This window comes from Entelurus aequoreus, linkage group LG03, assembly GCF_033978785.1.
Source record: "Entelurus aequoreus isolate RoL-2023_Sb linkage group LG03, RoL_Eaeq_v1.1, whole genome shotgun sequence".
Classification (NCBI taxonomy): Eukaryota; Metazoa; Chordata; class Actinopteri; order Syngnathiformes; family Syngnathidae; genus Entelurus; species Entelurus aequoreus.
In genome coordinates this window covers 61,815,766-61,838,265 of record NC_084733.1, presented here as the reverse complement: position 1 = coordinate 61,838,265, position 22,500 = coordinate 61,815,766, and the positions used below count along the sequence as shown (strand labels likewise).

General features: G+C 40.8%; 1 protein-coding gene across 6 annotated transcripts in view; it reads right to left on the bottom strand.

Moving 5' to 3' along the window:
* The window catches only part of larp1b (La ribonucleoprotein 1B), a 113,809-nt gene that overhangs the window by 15,395 nt on the left and 75,914 nt on the right, over positions 1 to 22,500 (bottom strand). Inside the window, exons 10-17 of one of the 6 annotated variants that reach the window (XM_062042366.1) lie at positions 22,035 to 22,394; positions 21,138 to 21,246; positions 20,893 to 21,062; positions 11,434 to 11,540; positions 11,191 to 11,351; positions 10,973 to 11,117; positions 10,799 to 10,908; positions 10,397 to 10,524 (exon numbers count right to left, since the gene is read on the bottom strand). In XM_062042366.1, the coding sequence (XP_061898350.1) occupies positions 10,397 to 10,524; positions 10,799 to 10,908; positions 10,973 to 11,117; positions 11,191 to 11,351; positions 11,434 to 11,540; positions 20,893 to 21,062; positions 21,138 to 21,246; positions 22,035 to 22,394 (1,290 nt within the window). Of the gene's footprint in view, positions 1 to 10,396; positions 10,525 to 10,798; positions 10,909 to 10,972; positions 11,118 to 11,190; positions 11,352 to 11,433; positions 11,541 to 20,892; positions 21,063 to 21,131; positions 21,247 to 22,034; positions 22,395 to 22,500 lie in introns of all 6 variants that reach the window. The other 5 variants (XM_062042368.1, XM_062042367.1, XM_062042369.1 and 2 more) reach the window with 5 other exon arrangements.

Below are 22,500 nucleotides of genomic sequence, written 5' to 3'. Positions count from 1 at the left end.
GCTTCTGACAGACCATTGCATCTTTCATCCAGTGCTGCACAGATGTTTCTGGATTCTGAGTCATGGGGAAGGCAAAATAATTGTCAAAGAATCTTCGAGAAAAGGTAATTGAACTGCATAAAACAGGAAAGGGGTATAAAAAGATATCCAAGGAATTGAGAATGCCAATCATCAGTGTTCAAACGCTGATTAAGAAGTGGAAAATGAGGGATTCACGTAGACCAGCAAAGATTTCGGCCACAACTGCGAGGAAAATTGTTTGAGATGCAAAGAAAAATCCACAAATAACTTCAGCTGAAATACAGGACTCTCTGAAAAATTGTGGTGTGGCTGTTTCAAGATGCACAATAAGGAGGCACTTGAAGATAAATGGGCAGCATGGTCGAGTCGCCAGAAGAAAGCCATCGCTCCAAATTACTTTGTTCCAGAAGTTTTGAGGCTTGTCTCTGTGCTGTTTTGCGTAATGTAAGCGGGATACTTTGTGAAATTTGCGCAGAAATGGCTTTCGTCTGGCGACTCGACCATGCAGCTAATTTTTCTTCAAGTGCCTCCTTATTGTGCATCTTGAAACAGCCCCACCACAATTTTTCAGAGTCCTGTATTTCAGCTGAAGTTATTTGTGGATTTTTCTTTGCATCTCGAACAATTTTCCTGGCAGTTGTGGCTGAAATCTTTGCTTGTCTACCTGAATCTCTCATTTTCCACTTCTTAATCAGCGTTTGAACACTGCAGATTGGCATTCTCAATTCCTTGGATATCTTTGTATACCCCTTTCCTGTTTTATGCAGTTCAATTATTTTACTCGCAGATCCTTTGACAATTATTTTGCCTTCCCCATGACTCAGAATCCAGAAACATCTGTGCAGCACTGGATGAAAGATGCAATGGTCTGTCAGAAGCCCAGAAACTCACTGACCTTTTATACACACACATTAATTACAAACTAACAGGTCACAGGTGAGGATTGGAACCTTGATTAGCCATTCAAACCTGTTTGTGTCAGCTTTTGTGTATGTTATCAGATCAAAGTCACTGGGGTATGTTAACTTTTGATCAGGGTCATTTGGGTACTTTCTTTTGTCATTTTGATTTAAAAAGAGTAAACACAGTTGTTTGCCAATAAATAGCTTCACACAACCATTAAGCATGAGTGGAAGAAAGGTTTTTGTGTTATCATTCATATTCTCTGAAGAATGGCCAAGAAATCATAAATTCTCCCAGGGTATGTAAACTTATGAGCACGACTGTATATATATATATATATATATATATATATATATATATATATATGTGTGTGTGTGTGTATATACTGTATATATTAATATATATACATGTGTCTGTATATATATATATATAAATATATATATATATATACACACATATATATATAAATATATATATATACACACACATATATTTACAGTATATACTGTATATACACACACACACACATATATATATTTATATATACACACACACATATATATATATATACACACACACACACATATATATATATACACACACACACACACATATACTCTATATACACACACACACGTGTATATACACACATATTTATATATATATACACACTATATTGCCAAAAGTATTTGGCCACCCATCCAAATGGTAAGAATCAGGTGTCCTAATTACTAGACCCGGTGTATAAAATCAAGCACTAAAGCATGAAGACTGTTTCTACAAACTTTTGTGAAAGAATGGGCCGCTCTCAGTGATTTTCAGCGTGGAACTGTCATAGGATTTCACCTGTGGAACAAATCCAGTCGTGAAGTTTCCTTGCTCCTAAATATTCCAAAGTCAACTTTATTATAAGAAAAGTGAAGAGTTTGGGAACAACAGCAAGTCAGCCACCATGTGGTAGGCCAAGTAAACTGACAGAGCGGGGTCAGCGGATGCTGAAGCGCATAGTGCAAAGACTTTCTGCACAGTCAGTTGCTGCAGAGCTCCAAACTTCATGTGACCTTCCAATTAGCCCACGTACAGTACACAGAGATCTTCATGGAATGGGTTTCCATGGCCGAGCAGCAGCATCTACGCCATACATCACCAAGTCCAATGCAAAGCGTCGGATGCAGTGGTGTAAAGCATGTTGCCACTGGACTCTAGAGCAGTGGAGACGCCTTCTCTGGACTGATGAATCACGCTTTTCCATCTGGCAATCTGATGGACCAGTCTGGGTTTGGAGGTTGCCAGGAGAACGCTACATTTCGGACTGCATTGTGCCGAGTGTGAAATTTGGTGGAGGAGGAATTATGGTGTGGGGTTGGTTTTTCAGGAGTTGGGCTTGGCCCCTTAGTTCCAGTGAAAGGAACGTTGAATGCTCTTGGATACCAAAACATTTTGGACAATTCCATGGGATGGCACTTCAAGTTCATATGTGAGTAAAGGCAGGTGGCCAAATAATTTTGGCAATATAGTGTATGTATATATATATATATATATATATACACACACACACACACATATTTATGTATATATAAATACACACACACACACACACACACACACACATGTATATATATACACATACACATACACAGTATATACATGCATATATACACATACACATATATATACAAACACTATATTGCCAAAAGTATTTGGCCACCCATCCAAATGATGAGAATCAGGTGTCCTAATCACTTGGCCCGTCCACAGGTGTATAAAATCAAGCACTTAGGCATGAAGACTGTTTCTACAAACATTTGTGAAAGTGATTTCCAGCGTTGAACTGTCATAGGATGCCACCTACAGAAGTGGGACCAAGTCATTGTTTTGCAAGTCATAAGTAAGTCTCAAGTCCCGAGTCAAGCCACGAGTCAAGACAAGCAAGTCCAGAGTCAAGTCCAAAGTCAAGACTGGAAAGTGTCAAGTCCCAAGTCCTGCATTTTGAGTTTCGGGTCCTTTCAAGTCCTTTTAACCACAGACGAATATATTTACACAGATTGTGTATGCTTTTAAAACGCTGTATTTATTTATTAAAACAAGTGCATTTGAAATTGAAGGAAAAAAATAGTGCTGACATTGCACTTCATAATAGCTCTATTAACCAGTCATTTAAAAAAAATAACTAATTCCTTTACAGAGTAAACACATTTGAAAAAACAAGTGCAACTGTACGTATTTGCACAAAAGTGTTAACATTGTATTTCCATGGCATATTGAATTGTAACTAGATCCACAGCAGTTTCTATCCTGTTCTTACCTTATCTCGTTGATCTCATCTCATACTGTATGTGTGTTTATGTGTGCATACACATGAAAAACATAAATACATTAACTTAACAATGAACAGAGTTGTAATTTTTAGATGTCAGGGCCCCATGCAATATGTACACATATTCTTAATATAGTATACATTTTAACTGACCTTTATTTGACTATGTTTGTCTTTTTGTAGGTGGCTAAAATACGCGGTGCTGCTGACCTCCGTCTAACGTTACGTTACTGTGTGTGATACATTGACTAACGTAACGTTATGTATAGGCACCTCATGCAACCCTGCTTAAAAAAAATCACTTGGCAAAAGGTATGAATAAGGTAGCGAACTGCAGTGGACGCAACAGATTGCCGTGTTTTCAAAGACGTTATAACCATAGACATCTTATAAGTAGACGCAGCATTGGCTGCTGTGACGCGAGAAATTCGGCCGCCATCTTGAAGTGGTGACGAGAGGCCGGCGAGCAGCCTAAACTGACAGTTGACAGGTAGAAAACAAAGATGCCGGCCTGGTGTTCAGCGTGTTCCTGCTCAAATGAGTGGACTGTTGAAAATAGGAATCGGGGGATTAATTTTCACAAGATTTAACATTAACGTACTATTGGTTGTATTTTGTGAGAAGAATATTACCACAGAGTTGAGAAGGAGCAAAGATCTTCAATATCTGTATGTGAAAATCACAAAGAAATCTTCTGGGGGAGAATGACCCCTACAGGGGTTTGGTTTACAAACTTTCAGCCCCACCTAAAACGAAATTCACCAGCCGCCACTGATTATGATGCATTCTCATTTTAGGCAAAGTATAAGACAATACTTTAACAGTATAATTGTAACCAGGAATAAGTCTTCAAGTAACAATATTCAAATACTAACATTGTTGGGTAAAACAGAATTTGGTTTTATTCTGAATCCAGTGAAACAAATTGGTGGTTTTAGCTGATATAAAGACTTTCAGGTGTTTATATATGTTTATGTTTAAGTATTTGGCAGACGCTTTTATCCAAAGCGACATACATATAAAACATTCACTGTAAACATGATCATTTAAGGGAAGAATGTAATACAAAATATCAATACAAAGTGTCAAGACAGAATAAACTCTCTGCTGCTGCAGCAACAGAGATACAGTCTATAGGTCCCCAAGATATATAGACATCTAATGTATTCATACATTGTTTATGTAAGATATATGCATGTATATATAACCTAATCATATTGTTTCTTTAACTTAAAAATAGCTGACCGTTTTTTTCCCCCTTCTCTGGGATTATATTCCCAGTTTTGATCTCGGACGTCTGGTCACTTATAGCAGTGGTCCCCAACCACCGGGCCACGGCCCGGTACCGGTCCGTGGATCGATTGGTACCGGGCCGCACAAGAAATAAAAAATGTATTAAATCAACATTAAAAAACATAAGATACACTTACAATTAGTGCACCAACCCAAAAAACCTCCCTCCCCCCATTTACATTTTTCACACTCATTCGCACAAAAGGGTTGTTTCTTTCTGTTACTAATATTTCTGGTTCCTACATTATATATCAATATAGATCAATACAGTCTGCAGGGATACAGTCCGTAAGTACGCATGATTGTATTTTTTTATGACAAAAAAATTAATAAAAAATACCATGCAGCAGCAGAGAGTTTATTCTGTCTTGACACTTTCTATTGATATTTGGTAATACATTCTTCCCTTAATTGATAATGTTTACAGTGATTGTTTTATATGTATTTTTTATATATGTCGCTTTGGGTAAAATACTTAAAGAAACATATATAAACACCTGAAAGTCTATATTATCCCCCACCCCCACCCTAAACAATCTGGACTGTGGTCCTAATTTTTACCCCTATTGGCTTTTACAATCTTTATCTTCATCATTTAATTTAACTTTGTTATTTAAGTATGACATTTTTTTATTTAACTAATTTCATTGACAAGCAATTCTATTATGGTCATACTCTTGTTTGCTAGCGGCTACGACTTCAGTATTATTGAAGATCTTTGCTCCTTCTCAACTCTGTGGTAATATTCTTTTCACAAAATACAACCAATAGTACATTAATGTTAGATCTTACTTGTGAAAAGTAATCCCCCAATTCCTATTTTCAACAGTCCGCTCACTTGAGCAGGAAAATGCTAAACACCAGCCCGGCATCTTTGTTTTCTACCTGTCAACAGTCAGTTTAGGCTGCTCGCCGGCTCCTCATTACCACTTCAAGATGGCGGTCGAATTTCTTGCGTCACAGCAGCCAAAGCTGCGTCTACTTATAAGATGTCTATGGAGCGGATCACCACTCCAAGATGGCGGCCCCGCGTCCCGTCAGCGCCAGTAGGCAGTAGCGGTCGATGCTGCGTCTACTTATAAGATGTCTATGGTTATAACGTTAGCAGTGAGTTTACAGCCTCACTGATTTAACTACACAGCAAATAAGAGTTACGTTACTTAGCCAATAAACGTTAGCTTACATTCAAAACTTACCGTTCTTTGTGCAACTTCAAATGTCGAACAAAGTTGGAAGTTGTTGCGTCTCCGTCTGTAATCTTCGAACCGCATGTTTTGCATACTGCAATTCGTTTTTTGTTGACCAACTCGTAGTTTTAATACCCGAACGAAACTATCTTTGGCATGATAATTTTTCCTCACTGGCGCGTTGTTTGACAGCTCTTCTTCGTTGGTTGTCCTGCAATTTGATTGGATGAATGCTGTGGGATGAAAACAACGTGGATCTAATTTGATTGGATGTTGTACTGACAGGCAGCACACACGCTGACAGACACACATGTACACAATGAAAGATACGGAGCGCTCCTGAATAACTTTTTAATCTTTGGGTTTTGGGGAAAGTAGCAGGTCTTTTCAAGTCAAAAGGCTCAAGTCCAAGTGAAATCACAAGTCATTAATGTTAAAGTCTAAGTCGAGTTGCAAGTCTCTTTACATTTTGTCAAGTCGAGTCTAAAGTCATCAAATTCATGACTCGAGTCTGACTCGAGTCCAAGTCATGTGACTCGAGTCCACACCTCTGCCCACCTGTGCAACAAATCCAGTGGTGAAATTTCCTCGCTCCTAAATATTCCAAAGTCAACTGTCGGCTTTATTATAAGAAAATGGAAGAGTTTGGGAACAACAGCAACTCAGCCACGACGTGGTAAACTGACAGAGAGGGGTCAGCGGATGCTGAAGCGCGTAGTGCAAAGACTTTCTGCACAGTCAGTTGCTACAGCGCTCCAAACTTCATGTGACCTTCCAATTAGGCCACATACAGTATGCAGAGAGCTTCATGGAAGGGGTTTACATGGCTGAGCAGCTGCATCTAAGCCATACATCACCAAGTCCAATGCAAAGCGTCGGATGCAGTGGTGTAGACTCCTCCCACCCCCACCAAGGACTGTTTTCACTGCTGGACTCTAGAAAGAGGTTCCACAGCCTCCGAAGCAGAACCTCAGGTTCTGTAACAGCTTCTTCCCTCAGGCCGTAAGACTCTTGAACGTATCATAATTATCCCCTCAACTCCCCCCAAAATGGATTAACTCGCTGGAATAAAAAAGACAATAAACGTGGATGCTTATGAAAAAGTGCAATATATTTATCTGTACAGTAACCTATTTATTTATTTATGTATGCACCTTATTGCTTTTTTATCCTGCACTACCATGAGCTAATGTAACGAAATGTTGTTCTTATCTGTACTGTAAAGTTCAAATTTGAATGACAATAAAAAGGAAGTCTAAGTCTAAGTAAAGCACGTCGCCACTGGACACTAGAGCAGTGGAGAGGCGTTCTCTGGAGTGATGAATCACGCTTTTCTATCTGGCAATCTGATGGACGAGTCTGGGTTTGGAGGTTGCCAGGAGAACGGTACATTTCGGACTGCATAGTGCCGAGTTGGAAATTTGGTGGAATTAGGAATTATGGTGTGGGGTTGTTTTTCAGGAGTTGGGCTTTCGTGGAAACGCTAACAGACAATCAGGTAACAGTATCAACTATCAGGTTTGGTTGTGCCATCTTGTTGTCTGGCGGTTGATTCTTTGCATGGAGTGAGAAGAGAAAGTAAAAAAGGTGAAATTGTGGATAAAACAGGAAAAGTCACCTCGACAGTATGGCACCCTTTAGAGCACAACATAAGTTCCTGTCACTAAACTTGGAGCAAATACAGTCGTGGTCAAACATTTACATACATAAAGAACTTAATGTCATGGCTGTCTTGAGTTTCCAATAATTTCTACAACTCTTATTTTTTTGTGTTAGAGTGATTGGAGCACATACTGGTTTGTCACAAAAAACATTCATGAAGTTTGTTTTTTTTATGAATGAATTATGGGTTTACTGAAAATGTGACCAAATCTGCTGGGTCAAAAGTATACATACAGCAACATACATTATAAATTTTGGTGATGTAGAAAAGTTACAATTAAATCAAATTAGCTTCATGGCATGGCCTCTTAACTTCATGTGAGTGATTATGATTGACGACACCTGTTGACTTCTCTGAGCCCACTTAAGTAGGGCTCATGTGATGCAGTCATTAGACTTGGTTACAAACGTGACAATGGGAAAGTCAAAGGAACTCAGCACAGATCTGAAAAATCTAATCTTTGACTTGAACAAGTCAGAAAAGTCACTTGAGCCATTTCAAAGCAGCTTAAAGGCCTACTGAAACCCACTACTACCGACGACGCAGTCTGATAGTTTATATATCAATGATGAAATCTTAACATTGCAACACATGCCAATACGGCCGGGTTAACTTATAAAGTGCAATTTTAAATTTCCCGCCACACTTCCGGTTGAAAACGTCTAGATATGACGACGTATGCGCGTGACGTTAACGGTTGATACGGAAGTATTCGGACCCATTGAATCCAATACAAAAAAGCTCTGTTTTCATCCCAAAATTCCACAGTATTCTGGACATCTGTGTTGGTGAATCTTTTGCAATTTGTTTAATGAACAATGGAGACTGCAAAGAAGAAAGGTGTAGGTGCGATCGGTGTATTAGCGACGGACTACAGCAACACAACCAGGATGACTGTGAGGATAGCAGACGCGCTAGCTGAACGACCTCACTTTGACTTCCTCCGTCTCCGGGCCGCCAACCGCATCGGTGATCGGGTGAAGTCCTTCGTCGTACCGTCGATCGCTGGAACGCAGGTGAGCACGCGTCGTGATGAGCAAATGAGAGCTGGCGTAGGTGCAGAGCTAATTTTTTTAGCATAGCTCTGTCGAGGTTCCGTAGCTAAGTTAGCTTCAATGGCGTCGTTAGCAACAGCATTGCTAAGCTTCGCCAGGCTGGACAGCATTAACCGTGTATTTACATGTCCAGAGTTTGGTAGTATTGTTGATCTTCTGTCTATCCTTCCAGTCAGGGACTTATTTGTTTTGTTTCTATATGCAGTAAAGCCTGATGCTATCACGTTAGCTCAGTAGCTAAAGAGCTTCACCGATGTATTGTCGTGGAGATAAAAGTCACTGTGAATGTCCATTTCGCGTTCTCGACTCTCATTTTCAAGAGGATATAGTGTCCGAGGTGGTTTAAAATACAAATCCGTGATCCACAATAGAAAAAGGAGAGAGTGTGGAATCCAATGAACTCTTGTACCTAAGTTACGGTCAGGGCGAAAAAAGATACGTTCTGCAATGCACGCTAGTCCTTCACTTTCACGTACCTCATCCACGAATCTTTCATCCTCGCTCAAATTAATGGGGTAATCGTCGCTTTCTCGGTTCGAATCTCTCTCGCTGCTGGTGTAAACAATGGGGAAATGTGAGCAGTCCTTCCTTCGGTGTCGTCACTCTACTTCCAGTAGGGGCAAGGCTTTTTTTTATCAGAGACCAAAAGTTGCGACCTTTATCGTCGTTGTTCTATACTAAATCCTTTCAGCAAAAATATGGCAATATTGCAAAATGATCAAGTATGACACATAGAATGGATCTGCTATCCCCGTTTAAATAATAAAAATCATTTCAGTAGGCCTTTAAGGTTCCAAGTGCGACTGTGTAGACAATTGTTCGTAAGTATAAAATGCATGGCACAGTTTTGTCATTGCCACGATCAGGAAAAAAACACAAGCTATCACCTTGTCATTGCCACGATCAGGAAAAAAATGCAAGCTATCACCTGCTGCTGAGAGAAAATTGGTCAGGATGATCAAGAGTCAACCGAGAACCACCAAAAAGCAGGTCTGCAATGAATTGGAAGCTGCTGGAATACAGGTGTCAGTGTCCACAGTCAAGCGTGTTTTGCATCACCATGGACTGAGAGGCTACCATGCAAGAAGGAAGCCCTTGCTCCAAAAGCGACACCTTAAGGCTCGTCTAAAGTTTGCTGCTGATCACATTGACAAAGATAAGACCTTCTGGAGGAAAGTTCTGTGGTCAGATGAAACAAAAATTTAGCTGTTTGGCCACAATACCCAGCAATATGTTGGAGGAGAAAAGGTGAGGCCTTTAATCCCAGGAACACCATGCCTACCGTCAAGCATGGTGGTGGTAGTATTATGCTCTGGTCCTGTTTTGCTGCCAATGCAAGTAGTGCTTTACAGAGATTAAATGGAACAATGAAAAAGGAGGATTACCTACAAATTCTTCAGGACAATCTAAAATCATCAGCCCGGAGGTTGGGTCTTGGGCGCAGTTGGGTGTTCCAACAGGACAATGACCCCAAACACATGTCAAAAGTGGTAAAAGAATGGCTAAATTAGGCTACAATTAAGGTTTTAGAATGGCCTTCCCAAAGTCCTGACTTAAACACCATTGAGAACATGTGGACAATACTGAAGAAACAAGCCAATGTCTCTGTTTACATTATCACACTTTGAAGAATTTTTTTACACTTTAAGCATTTCTTACATATTCCTTATTTTTGCATCTTCATTTTAAGAGCTTATTGTTAAGTATTTATTGTGATTTTAGAATTGTGTTTAGATTGATGGTTTTCCATGCTCATGTTGACATGTCCTTTCCTTTCTGCCTTGATAGCTGAGGGGATTATAATAATGTTTACATTTGTATAATTTTCCTCATCGTCCTTATTTTTAATAAGTCCTTATTTTTAATCAGTCATAAAAATATCAATAATTATTGGTATCGACTACTACAAAACACTTAATATCCTGATTCAGTTTTTACATCGCCCAGCCCTACTCACCACCACCCTGAAATCTTCCAGGTTCCTAAACTGGGACAGGTGTTTCTGCAGTTTTGGGTCGATGGGCTGATTCTTCATCTTGGAGTACTTCAGGAAGGCCCAGAATTTCTCTAGTCCATACAGTTGACCTAGAGAAGACATTTACACATTGAGTGTCATATACGTACAACTTTCAAAAGCGAACATTTATTTTATTTTGAAGAGTAAAAGCCAGCGGGTGTGAAGAGAAGCTCTCAGCAGAGCAACTCATGTGGAAGTAAAACGTTCAGTGGCATGCTCAGTTCTAGCATGTCTCGTGGAGAAAAAAGGCCAACAAGTCATCTTCACTGGTGACTTTTATCACTTTTCTTGTGAAAATCTAGTGTCAGCCAACCTCCACACGTCATTGCAGGTATCATTTACCTTTGTCGAAGTCCCTTAAGGTCTCTTCTTGGAAATCCTTGAACAGATCCATTCGGAACCTCTTCTCCAGGCCATAGCTGTAGTACCTGAAGAGGCATTCCAGGCCATACCTGTCCAAACAAATGAGAACTTTGGTGGTTCCTAATCTTGCATCTGGTTTGCCCTCGTCCTCACCTGTAGTTTTCTGTGGCGTCTTCCAGAGCAAACTGTTTGAACTCCTCGTACATTTTCCTGTTGAAGTTGTCTCTAAGGAAGAAGGACCAGAACCGGAAAAGGGTGTTCATCTCCTGAGACTGGCCGATGCCCAGGCGCTTACGTTCTGGACAAAAACAAACATGAATGCAGTCATTCATCCTGCTTTTTGACGAGACATTCGTGGGTCTCTGTGGTACCATTGAGGCAGCGTCGGCGGTACTTATGGTAGCCCTGCTGCGTAAAGCCGTTGTCCCTCAACATCTCGTGAGACGGGTGCCAAAACTTGGGCAGAGACTGGGGGGTGCATCCGTAAGGTCCCGACAGCGGAGCTCCTTCCGAGGGCGAGGCGTTGGAGCTGCTTTGGGCAGGGAAGAGAGGACGTTGGAGTGTCAATGGACCAACTGGCTCCACACATGTATGCATTCATGTTAGACAGACACCTGATGGATGCAGACCGCGGCCGGTGCTCACGTGAGTCCATCACCCAGCCTATGTGGGCCTCCTGTGGTGGGTTTGAACTGTGCCGGGTCTTCTTCTTCCTCGGCATCTGGATCGAAACAAACAGACAACATTCATCAGGACAATTGCTTGGGTCATGCTTAAGGGGGAACTACCCTTTTTTTGGAATTTTGCCTATTGTTCAAAATAAATATGAAAGACAACACAATTGTTTATTTTTGGGGGGGGGGTTTTAAAGATGATAAAAAACACATGAAAGATGCTGCTAATGAGAGTCAGCATTGTCGCCTTCAAAGCCCTCCATTAACGTTTTGTTTTACACACTGCAAGTCCTCTATAAGTAGTAACCGACACCTTCATAACAATATGTAATATGTTTTATATACACACTGCAAGTCTATATATAAGTAGTGACAGACACCTTCATAACAATATGTAATATGTTAAATTTTTACTCTATTTTAATCATTGCTGGGACTGATTTTTTCAGCGCATTGATTTCCGTTTCCTTAGCAGCGCACTTTCGACTTCTGGCAACAAATGTGTTTCTACTTCCGGAAACAAACACGTACAGTGTTTCCCCCAGAAAATTTGTTAGTTAAGGTAGTATATTGTAGCGTCCCGCAAGAGTTAGTGCTGCAAAGGGTTCTGGGTATTTGTTCTGTTGTGTTTATGTTGTGTTGCGGTGCGGATGTTCTCCCAAAATGTGTTTGTCATTCTTTTTTGGTGTGAGTTCACAGTGTGGCACATATTTGTAACAGTGTTAAAGTTGTTTATACGGCTACCCTCAGTGTGACCTGTATGGCCGTTGATCAAGTATGCTTGGCATTCACTGATGTGTGTGTAAAAGCCGCATATATTATGTAAATGGGCCGGCACACTGTTTGTATGGAGGAAAGGCGGACGTGACGACAGGTTGTAGAGGACGCTAAAGGCAGTGCCTTAACGCCCCCATTATTGTTGTCCGGGTGGAAATCGGGAGAAATTCGGGAGTATTGTTGCCCCGGGAGATTTTCGGGAGGGGCACTGAAATTCGGGAGTCTCCCGGGAAAATCGGGAGGGTTGGCAAGTATGGTCCTACTTACCTGAGATACTAAGTGTAGAGGCAGGGATTTGTTTCTCACTTGTCACCTGGGATAGTGGGTGTGGCTACGTGTGTGTGTGTGTGTGTGGGGGGGGCGGGGGGGCGCTGAAGGATTGCTGAATGAATAACAACTGCACCTGCCTTTGAATCCTTTTGTCTTGTATAGAGAGAGAGTTAGGTAGGGTGCCGTTACTTCTGTTGACCACGACAGGCTATCTTTTTCCATCATAGTCTGGTCTATATAGTCCTGCAAATCTATCTGCATGTAAAGTATTGTTTTTTACTCAAGGGGAAAATAAATCAGCCTCAAAATTGCAGTAATGACTTCATGTTGCATCCTTGGACCCAGCGTGTCAGACAGAGCCCTGCTTTCTACTCTCAATGACTAATTTGTTTCTGATAGTCACACAACACTAAGTATGTCATTATTATGATTAGTAAGTCAATATTTTGACTTAGTAATTTAATAAGTCAAAATAATGACAAAACAATGACTTACTAAGTCAGAATAATGACAAAATAATGACTTACTAAGTCAAATTAATAAACGTTTGCAATAAGCGTTTGAAAAAAAGAGTTAAAAGTGGGGCCACATGCTGACATATGCTCAACTCATCATGCTTATTGTATTACAGCATTTGGGAAGCCTGTAGTTGATTGATATTATGTAAATGTTATATTTTTATCAACATGTGATAACAGGGACCCTGCCATTCAAAACTAGGCTGCTACATTACTAATGATTAATGTAACTATAGCTGAAAAAATAGTACAATAGCAATAGGAGAGACTATTCATTCCTGAACACCATGGAGTTCATGTAGGCTTAATGATACAGTTACATTATTTCTATAAACTATCAGAGACAGCTTCAGAAAACTTTTCATTTAACACAGTGGTTCTCAAACTTTTTTTTGTCATCCCCCACTTTGGACAAGGGGGAGTTTTCAAGCCCCACATGCCCCCATCGCCCCAACAGAACGCTAATGCCAAGCTTAACATTTTCAAATTTATTGAACATCAAGTAACATCAAGTTGTATACATTCAAACTCAATAACATAAAATAACATCAAGTTCAATAATAAATAAAATAACTGTGCAGCTGTGGTATAACTTGCATCAAGTTCAATAATAAATCAAATAACTTGCATCAAGTTCAATAATAAATCAAATAACTTGCATCAAGTTCAATAATAAATAAAACAAAAGTGTTATAACTTGCATCAAGTTCAATAATAAATCAAATAACTTGCATCAAGTTCAATAATAAATCAAATAACTTGCATCAAGTTCAATAATAAATCAAATAACTTACATCAAGTTCAATAATAAATAAAACAAGTGTTATAACTTGCATCAAGTTCAATAATAAATCAAATAACTTGCATCAAGTTCAATAATAAATAAAACAAAAGTGTTATAACTTGCATCAATTTCAATAATAAATCAAAAGTGTTATAACTTGCATCAAGTTCAATAATAAATCAAAAAAATTATTATAACTTGCATCAAGTTCAATAATAAATCAAATAAAAGTGTTATAACTTGCATCAAGTTCAATAATAAATCAAATAAAAGTGTTATAACTTGCTTCAAGTTCAATAATAAATCAAATAACTTGCATCAAGTTCAATAATAAATAAAATAAAAGTGCCACTTTGCAATCTTTGCAAAAAAAAGGAGGAGCTATGCATTTTGGCAAGACAGTGCAAGTGAACAGGGGCGCCGCTAGGGATTTTCGGCCCCATGAAAAGAATCTTTACAGGGTCCCAACACAGCGGCAACATTTTTTGATGCTATTTTACATAAAATTATGCATTTTAATGGTATTCTGAATACAATGGAATTAATTGTGAGTCATTTATTTGCTGCACCACTGATTCTTGAGACTGTAGTAAAATGTATTATATTTTGTATTATATTATTATTATTATTATTATTATTTCAACACACACAGCTGCTCACCTCCTTCCTCATGTGGGGGCACTGGGGCTGATTCAGGGGCAGGGGGACTTGGGGGCTGACAGACAGCTGCTGCTGCTGCTGGTGCACTTGACTCTGTTCAGAATGAGGCATCATTTTGACAGAGGGGAGATCAACTATTATTGAATAAGAACAGCTTGATAAATGTTTGACTGGATGGATTATTTAACTAATATACCAATAAAATGTAAAAATCCAGAGTTTTCTTGAGCTATATGGTGAGAAGAGTGAGCTAGCTTATTACCACAGACAGGGACAAAGTTAATATGCATAACTTTCCACCACAACTAACAAACCCACCTTTTTTTTGGAAATATTGGGTGACATATTGTCGACCCTTCAACTCCTTCTCCTCTCTTATTTTCTTTTCCTTTCTTTTTTGGCTGCCTGATTTTTGAGGCATACTGCTGCCTCCTCCGCTTTGCCCGCTGTGGCGCTGTCTGGGACAAATCGCCGGTGCTCTACCTGCAGCTGATCCAGTCGGACTGAACCATTTTACATAAATAGAGAGGGGGAAGGGAGGGCCCTGCAGGTGTTGATGCTTCCAAAACAAATAAAGGTATTGTTACCAGGACATGGAAAATAAAACATGTGTGATTATATGTTAGTTAATAACTTAGTGTCATTATTTTTTCTGTATTATAATTTCATCATCATTAGGGGCCTCTCTGGGCCCCCCTCCATCATGGGCCCCTAGAATCCGTCTCCTTTACCCCCCCTTTTCGGCGCCCCTGCAAGTGAACATGAGTTTTACAGTACTCCAGCATTAGTGGCTGAGCCTGTTTTGCACTGCACAACTTTTCAAATCGGGGTTGCAGGCTTGACACTGCCACTGTTAAAACCTCATTGAGTTCGGGGCTGAGCTGCCTTGACGCGAGTGCTTCCCGGTGAATGACACACAGTGTGTCCAATGCGCATTTGGCGCAACCCTCTTTATTAGAGCCTGTAGCCCGTTTCTTTACCCTGCCATGGTCTGTGCGCCCTCAGAGCAAAAGCCCACACAGTTTTCCCATTTAAGGTCGTGTTCTTTGAGGAAACTGTCCATTATCTCGAACAGCTCATCAGCAGTGGCTCTATTTTTTATGTATTTGCAAAACAGCAAATCCTCGCACAGTGACTCGCCATTCACAAAGCTTCTGCTTAGCCCCGCCCCCATTAGTTACTGTCGCTATGTCTGTCAAACTTTCGCTCCTACCTAGAAATTTAAAGCCTACAGGAAAAATAATTTACATTTATTTATATAGCGGATTCCACAGACAGAATCACAAAGTGATTTACAGTGTGTATAGAAAATGAAAGCATAGTAAAAAAATAAATAATCTAAGAATATAATTTAAAAAAAAAAAAAAAAAGGAAAGTGAAATTTCCTCCCGTTCCTCGCGCCCCACCTGTCATGTCTCTATTCCCCACCAGTGGGGAATAGAGACACTTTGAGAAACGCTGATTTAACATAATGTCGTTTTTTGCTGCATCAACACAGAAAAAGGTCAAGTGAAATAACTTAGTTGTTAACTGCAGGTCAATAATGCTGGTCTTTCTCCCAGACAGACAGAGCTTTGCTGTCCGTAACACACGCACGCACACCGCACAGTGAGCTTACGTTACGCTAAAAGCTAATTAGCCTTCACCTCAAGGACTGCGAGTGGGCTGAGCTGCCGCTTATGTTTCTAGAACGTCAACGGGCTCATAGTGATGTTACTAGTAGTTGGCTGGGAGGTGTTTATTATAATTTGGGGGGAGTCCGCTGCCTTATGCTTACCTGATAAACTAGGCTGACCATATTCTGAAATCCCAAAAAGAGGACACATATATGCGTACCAAGGCGGGCAGCACGCCAAGGCCGGGACTAGGTGAAAATTTGCTAATGATACTCGAACTTGCTTTATAAATAATATATTTATTTAAATAAAGCATTTTTTCTCCTCTGTTGACAGCGGTGTTGGCGCTAGGAATTTTCATAATGGGGTCCTACAGTAAATCAAGTCATAAAAATGGGGTCCCACAGTAAATTTTTGGGGTCCCATTTTTTTGTAAGCGTTTTGAAAACAAATGATAAATGGATGCATTGTCCTGTTATATCTCACATTCTATATTGTGTTTTGGAAAAAGGTTGTCATAAACGTTACTTCATTCATAAAAAAAATAATAAAAAAAGAAAACATTTTAAAAAGTATATTTTTGGGGTGGAGGAGTCTGGTCAGGTGCTGGTTAGCTTGAAGTTAACAGCTAGCCTGTCTCCATCCTGGAACAATGTGGATACAGCAGAAGATAAAAGTGAAGTTTCCATGGACTCACAAAGACTAAAACTAGTCATTTACTGGAGGACATGGCACAGGATGAAGTCAAAACGGTTGACACAGGTTACACTTACCTTAGTGTTTACCATCAAGTCTTTCTTTTGACAGCCCATCGCGCTAAACTTGTCCCAGTGCAAACTGAGGCATATTTGTCATTGATAAAACCTCCGGCGAATCAAAATTTACGACCAATAAAAACGCAATAAACGGGGACGGAAATTTGACCCAGCAAATATAAACAAAACAAAACACAGGCGGAAAGCGATAATCGAGACAATAAAAAAACAAGCAAACCGGGCGGTAGGTAAAAAAAAAAAAAAATCTGCATCCTTTTTTATTTCAATGCTTAAAAAGACACAAAAAGTGCGTCAACACCAACACTGGTTGACAGTTTAACAAAATAAGTCACACTTATATCCTGTAACATTCACAGTTTTGGAAAAAGTGCAGAGGTACAATAATTTAAAATAACATCTTGTATATAATGTAAACCATAAATAATGCCTCAAAACAGGTTAATCAAATTTAAACAAAAAACAGCAGACAGGCTCTCACCCTGCACAGCTGTTTTGTGCTTTGTAGTGTCGATATGGGCTTGTAGATCTTTATTTGCCACAGAAATATACATTCCTGCTTTGCACACAGTGCATTCTACTTCCTATGTGTCACGGCCAGGACAAAAACACGGATACCTTTTCCGCAAATCATCCGTGAAGTTGCATTTATGTTTCGGTATCTCTCTCTTGTGTCCTGTCTGTCTCTCGACTCTCTCGCTCTCTATCTCTGCCCCTCCCTCACGAATGCTGCGTGCGCTCGCCTCCTCAATTTGTTTTGTTTTTAACCCGTTCTTAACCCTGAACGAACATTGAAAATACACGCAACCCTAACTCAAAATGCTGGAAATTTGAGGCATTTAAGAAACCCCGCACGGACAGCCCCGCAAAAGAGTACATGTCCAGGGAAAAGAGGATGTACGGTCAGTCTAGCTAAACACCTTTCTGCTCACCACACCGCAGGAGCACTGACTCCTTGCGCTCTGAATGCGCACTGCTGATTGGCTGATACATCGCTCTGAATACGCACTGCTGATTGGCTGTTACCGCTCTGTGTGTAACCAATCAGATGGTTCTGTGGGTGGGACAATACTGGGTGCTGCAGAGATGTACTGACAGAGGCAGAGGCAGAACTAAGCTGAGCAGCTTCTTAAGACTTTAGTTTAGGCGGTGGCTCTTTGTTGTTAAGGCGGCCGCCTTAACAACAAAGCGCTGCGGGAATCCCTGACGTATGTCTTCTAATCATGGCAGACTTGGTAATAGACAACAAAGACGACTATTTTTGAACAAATGAGGATTCACAACCTTATCTTTTTGAAGTTGAATATACTGAGGATGAACTACTGCTTTTAGAAGCGAGCACAAAGGAAGAGTGAGACGTTGGAACAGACGTAAGCCAAGACAGTGAGGTCTGAGGTGAAAGTGACTCAAAGCTGTAAAATGTGGAATTTGAAGCCAAGATAGTTTGACATAAATAGAGTGCTTACCCAAATAAACAAGACGAAACTTCCCTGGCCAGCTAGGCCAAACGCACAATTGTCCTTCGAGTGAGTCACTTTAAAGGCCTACTGAAACCCACTACTACCGACCACGCAGTCTGATAGTTTATATATCAATGATGAAATCTTAACATTATAACACATGCCAATACGGCCGGGTTAACTTATAAAGTGACATTTTAAATTTGCAGCTAAACTTCCGGTTTGAAACGCCTCTGAGGATGACGTATGCGCGTGACGTAGACCGGCGAACACGGGTATGCCTTCCACATTGAAGCCAATACGAAAAAGCTCTGTTTTCATTTCATAATTCCACAGTATTCTGGACATCTGTGTTCGTGAATCTGTTTCAATCATGTTCATTGCATTATGGAGAAGGAAGCTGAACAAGCAAAGAAGAAAGTTGTCGGTGCGAAATGGACGTATTTTTCGAACGTAGTCAGCCACAACAGTACACAGCCGGCGCTTCTTTGTTTACATTCCCGAAAGATGCAGTCAAGATGGAAGAACTCGGATAACAGAGACTCTAACCAGGAGGACTTTTGACTTCGATACACAGACGCCTGTAGAGAACTGGGACAACACAGACTCTTACCAGGATTACTTTGATTTGGATGACAAAGACGCAGACGTGCTACTGTGAGTATGCAGCTTTGGCTTCTAAACATTTGATCGCTTGACCGTATGTGCGCAACTTTTTTTTGCGTATGTACGTAACTTTTTTAAAATATATAAGCTTTATGAACCTTGGGTTAGGTGAACGGTCTTTTGGGCTGAGTGATTGTGTGTGTTGATCAGGTGTTTGAATTGTATTGGCGTGTTCTATGGAGCTAGGAGCTAGCATAGGAGCTAGCATAACACGTACCGTACCGTACGTGCGCGTCACGTACGTAACTTTTTAAAAATATATAAGCTTTATGAACCTTGGGTTAGGTGAACGGTCTTTTGGGCTGAGTGATTGTGTGTGGTGATCAGGTGTTTGAATTGTATTGGCGTGTTCTATGGAGCTAGGAGCTAGCATAGGAGCTAGAAGCTAGCATAACACGTACCGTACGTGCGCGTCACGTACGTAACTTTTTAAAAATATATAAGCTTTATGAACCTTGGGTTAGGTGAACGGTCTTTTGGGCTGAGTTATTGTGTGTGTTGATCAGGTGTTTGAATTGTATTGGCGTGTTCTATGGAGCTAGGAGCTAGCATAGGAGCTAGGATAACACGTACCGTACCGTACGTGCGCGTCACGTACGTAACTTTTTAAAAATATATAAGCTTTATGAACCTTGGGTTAGGTGAACGGTCTTTTGGGCTGAGTGATTGTGTGTGTTGATCAGGTGTTTGAATTGTATTGGCGTGTTCTATGGAGCTAGGAGCTAGCAGAGGAGCTAGGAGCTAGCATAACAAACACGCAGGTGTTATTATGCAGGATTAATTTGTGGCATATTAAATATAAGCCTGGTTGTGTTGTGGCTAATAGAGTATATATATGTCTTGTGTTTATTTACTGTTGTAGTCATTCCCAGCTGAATATCAGGTCACCCCCGGCTCTCACAGCATCTTCCCTATCTGAATAGCTTCAACTCCCCACTAGTCCTTCACTTGCACTTTACTCATCCACAAATCTTTCATCCTCGCTCAAATTAATGGGGAAATTGTCGCTTTCTCGGTCCGAATCTCTCTCACTTCATGCGGCCATCATTGTAAACAATAGGGAACTTTGCGTATATGTTCAACTGACTACGTCACGCTACTTCCGGTAGGGGCAAGCCTTTTTTTTATCAGATACCAAAAGTTGCAATCTTTATCGTCGTTGTTCTATACTAAATCCTTTCAGCAAAAATATGGCAATATCGCGAAATGATCAAGTATGACACATAGAATAGATCTGCTATCCCCGTTTAAATAAAAAAAATTCATTTCAGTAGGCCTTTAATATTGATCATGATACACGTGGCACGTCATGCGTTACAACTACAGTACATATGCTGTCTGGATAGCTGTGTACGAACAAAACATGAAATAATACTTTACAGATACTGCAATATGATTGTTCATGTTTTTCAGTCAGTAAAGATTGGTGTCTTATCGCATTATGTTGTGCATTACAAACCCAAACACATTTGGTGTTGACCTAAAAGCTAGCTTGTCTTTCCGCAGTTGGCTTTTACGGCTTATACCAAAGCATACCGAAGTGTTACTACGCTAGAAAAAAAAGTTCCTCGGTGTTCACTCTTACAATAACAAAGTTCCTTGCTACAGTTTGGTTATTATACAGGTTATGGAACTTAAATGAAGTATTGTTGACAGTTTTTGAATGCATTTTTAAAGTGATTTAGAGGTAGAATTGATTGCTCATATTAGCTACATTGCTAGCCATCAAGAACGAGCAGATTTTGCAAGTTAGAATGCAAAACCCCCCCCCCAAAAACCTTTCGTCTTCTTGTCACTCATAATGATTGTGAAAAATAGGCAAATTTTCCAATACAATGCAGTTCCCCTTTAAGTGTTGTCACCTTATAACCTCACCTGTCCATCTACAGCACCGCTCTCCTTAATCACAGGATAAAAGCGCGGCGCCTTAGTTGGGTCCTGGCGCCCGGGGGTCCTAGGTGTTCTTGGGGTCTTGGGTTGGCGGGCATTTGGCGATTCTGGCACTGTTTTGGGCAGCGAACGGGCCATGTCAGCCTCACTGGGCACTGCAAACAACACTTAGTCTCCATTACACTTTAAAAAAAATAACCGACTGTTTTTGGGACGCCACTCACATGTACCTGGCAGGGAGGGCACTTCCTGGTTGGGGTACACAGGCACTTTTGGCGTGAGGGTGTCAAATTCATCTTTGCTGATGACGCTCAGCTTCTTGAAGTTTTCCACTTCCTGCTGAAGTCGACAAGTTATTGCTACTGGATTAATTTGGGGTTGGGACGACTTATCGGACCTACAGGCCTTAAAGGCTGATAAGAAGTCAGTCATGTGACTCGCGTTTGTGACACAGCAGATGTGTAATGGACTTTGAATGTTACACATCAGCGGCGGGAGGAGGAGAAAGGGACCTTGGCGTGTGTGATCAGGCGTGAAAGTTCCCACATGTGGATAACTTTTGTGCCAGCATGAACGAAACACTAAGTTTCTGCTTTCTGACCTCTGACAGAGGCTGTTGTGTAACAGTGGTAAGGTATACCAGTCATACCTGTTAACATTTGCAGGTGAAAATATGGGAAATCTCATGGGAAAATTAAGAGAATTACGACCAAATATGAGTAATAGTATCCTGAGGAAAATGGTGGGGTTGACAGGTGTGATTTGGTAGCCAGCCCTGCCTGTGTTTAGCGAGCATTGTGCAATGCAATCAAGCCAGTCTTGCTTTAGCACTAATGAAGCATAATGACATGTTAGTACAATGCACTGCGCAGTCAAGCGTTATGAAAGACAACAATTACATAATTGTGTCAGAATGCAGTGTGCAAGCAGAGCAGCCTTGCCAAAAAGCAGGTCAGGCCTCTCGGGTTATTAACAGCAGCCTAAATTTGAACACGCCTACGCGCTTTCACTGCGCCGCCAGGCTATGACTGGTCACGGTGGTGCCGCTGTGGAACACATTTGACTTTTCTCATGATTAATTTGGCCGGCAGTCGAGTTGCAACTTGTCAACAGGAAGAAATTGTTACCTTGCTGCACTCCAGCTGCTCTTCCCCTTTCCACAGGTCCTGCTCGTAGTAGTAGAGGCCGTCGTTGATGGCTTTGGCTAAGTCCGTTGTAATCTTGGCTCTGGACTCGTGGCTGCCGGTGCGGTCACCCCCAGGGTGCTTGCGCATGTAGGGGGGGGTCTGCGTGACGATCAGGATTTTGCTGACGTCCTGGTCATCCAGCTCGTAGTCGGAGTCGTCCTCGTCCGACCAGTCGGTGAACTTGTTCTTCCTCGGCGCCATCTGCTCCATTTCTTCGTCAAACATAAAGTCCAGCTCCTCCTGGTCGGGTTCGGTCACCGGCCGAGCGTGGTGGGGGGTCGGCGGTGCATCGCCGCGGTCCTTGAAGACATAATGATATATTAGAAAGTAAGACAGGAGCAGCCTAACCCTTAACGTTTCAACAGGGTATTATACTCTCGCCTATATGTGTACCAAGGTGTGTTAT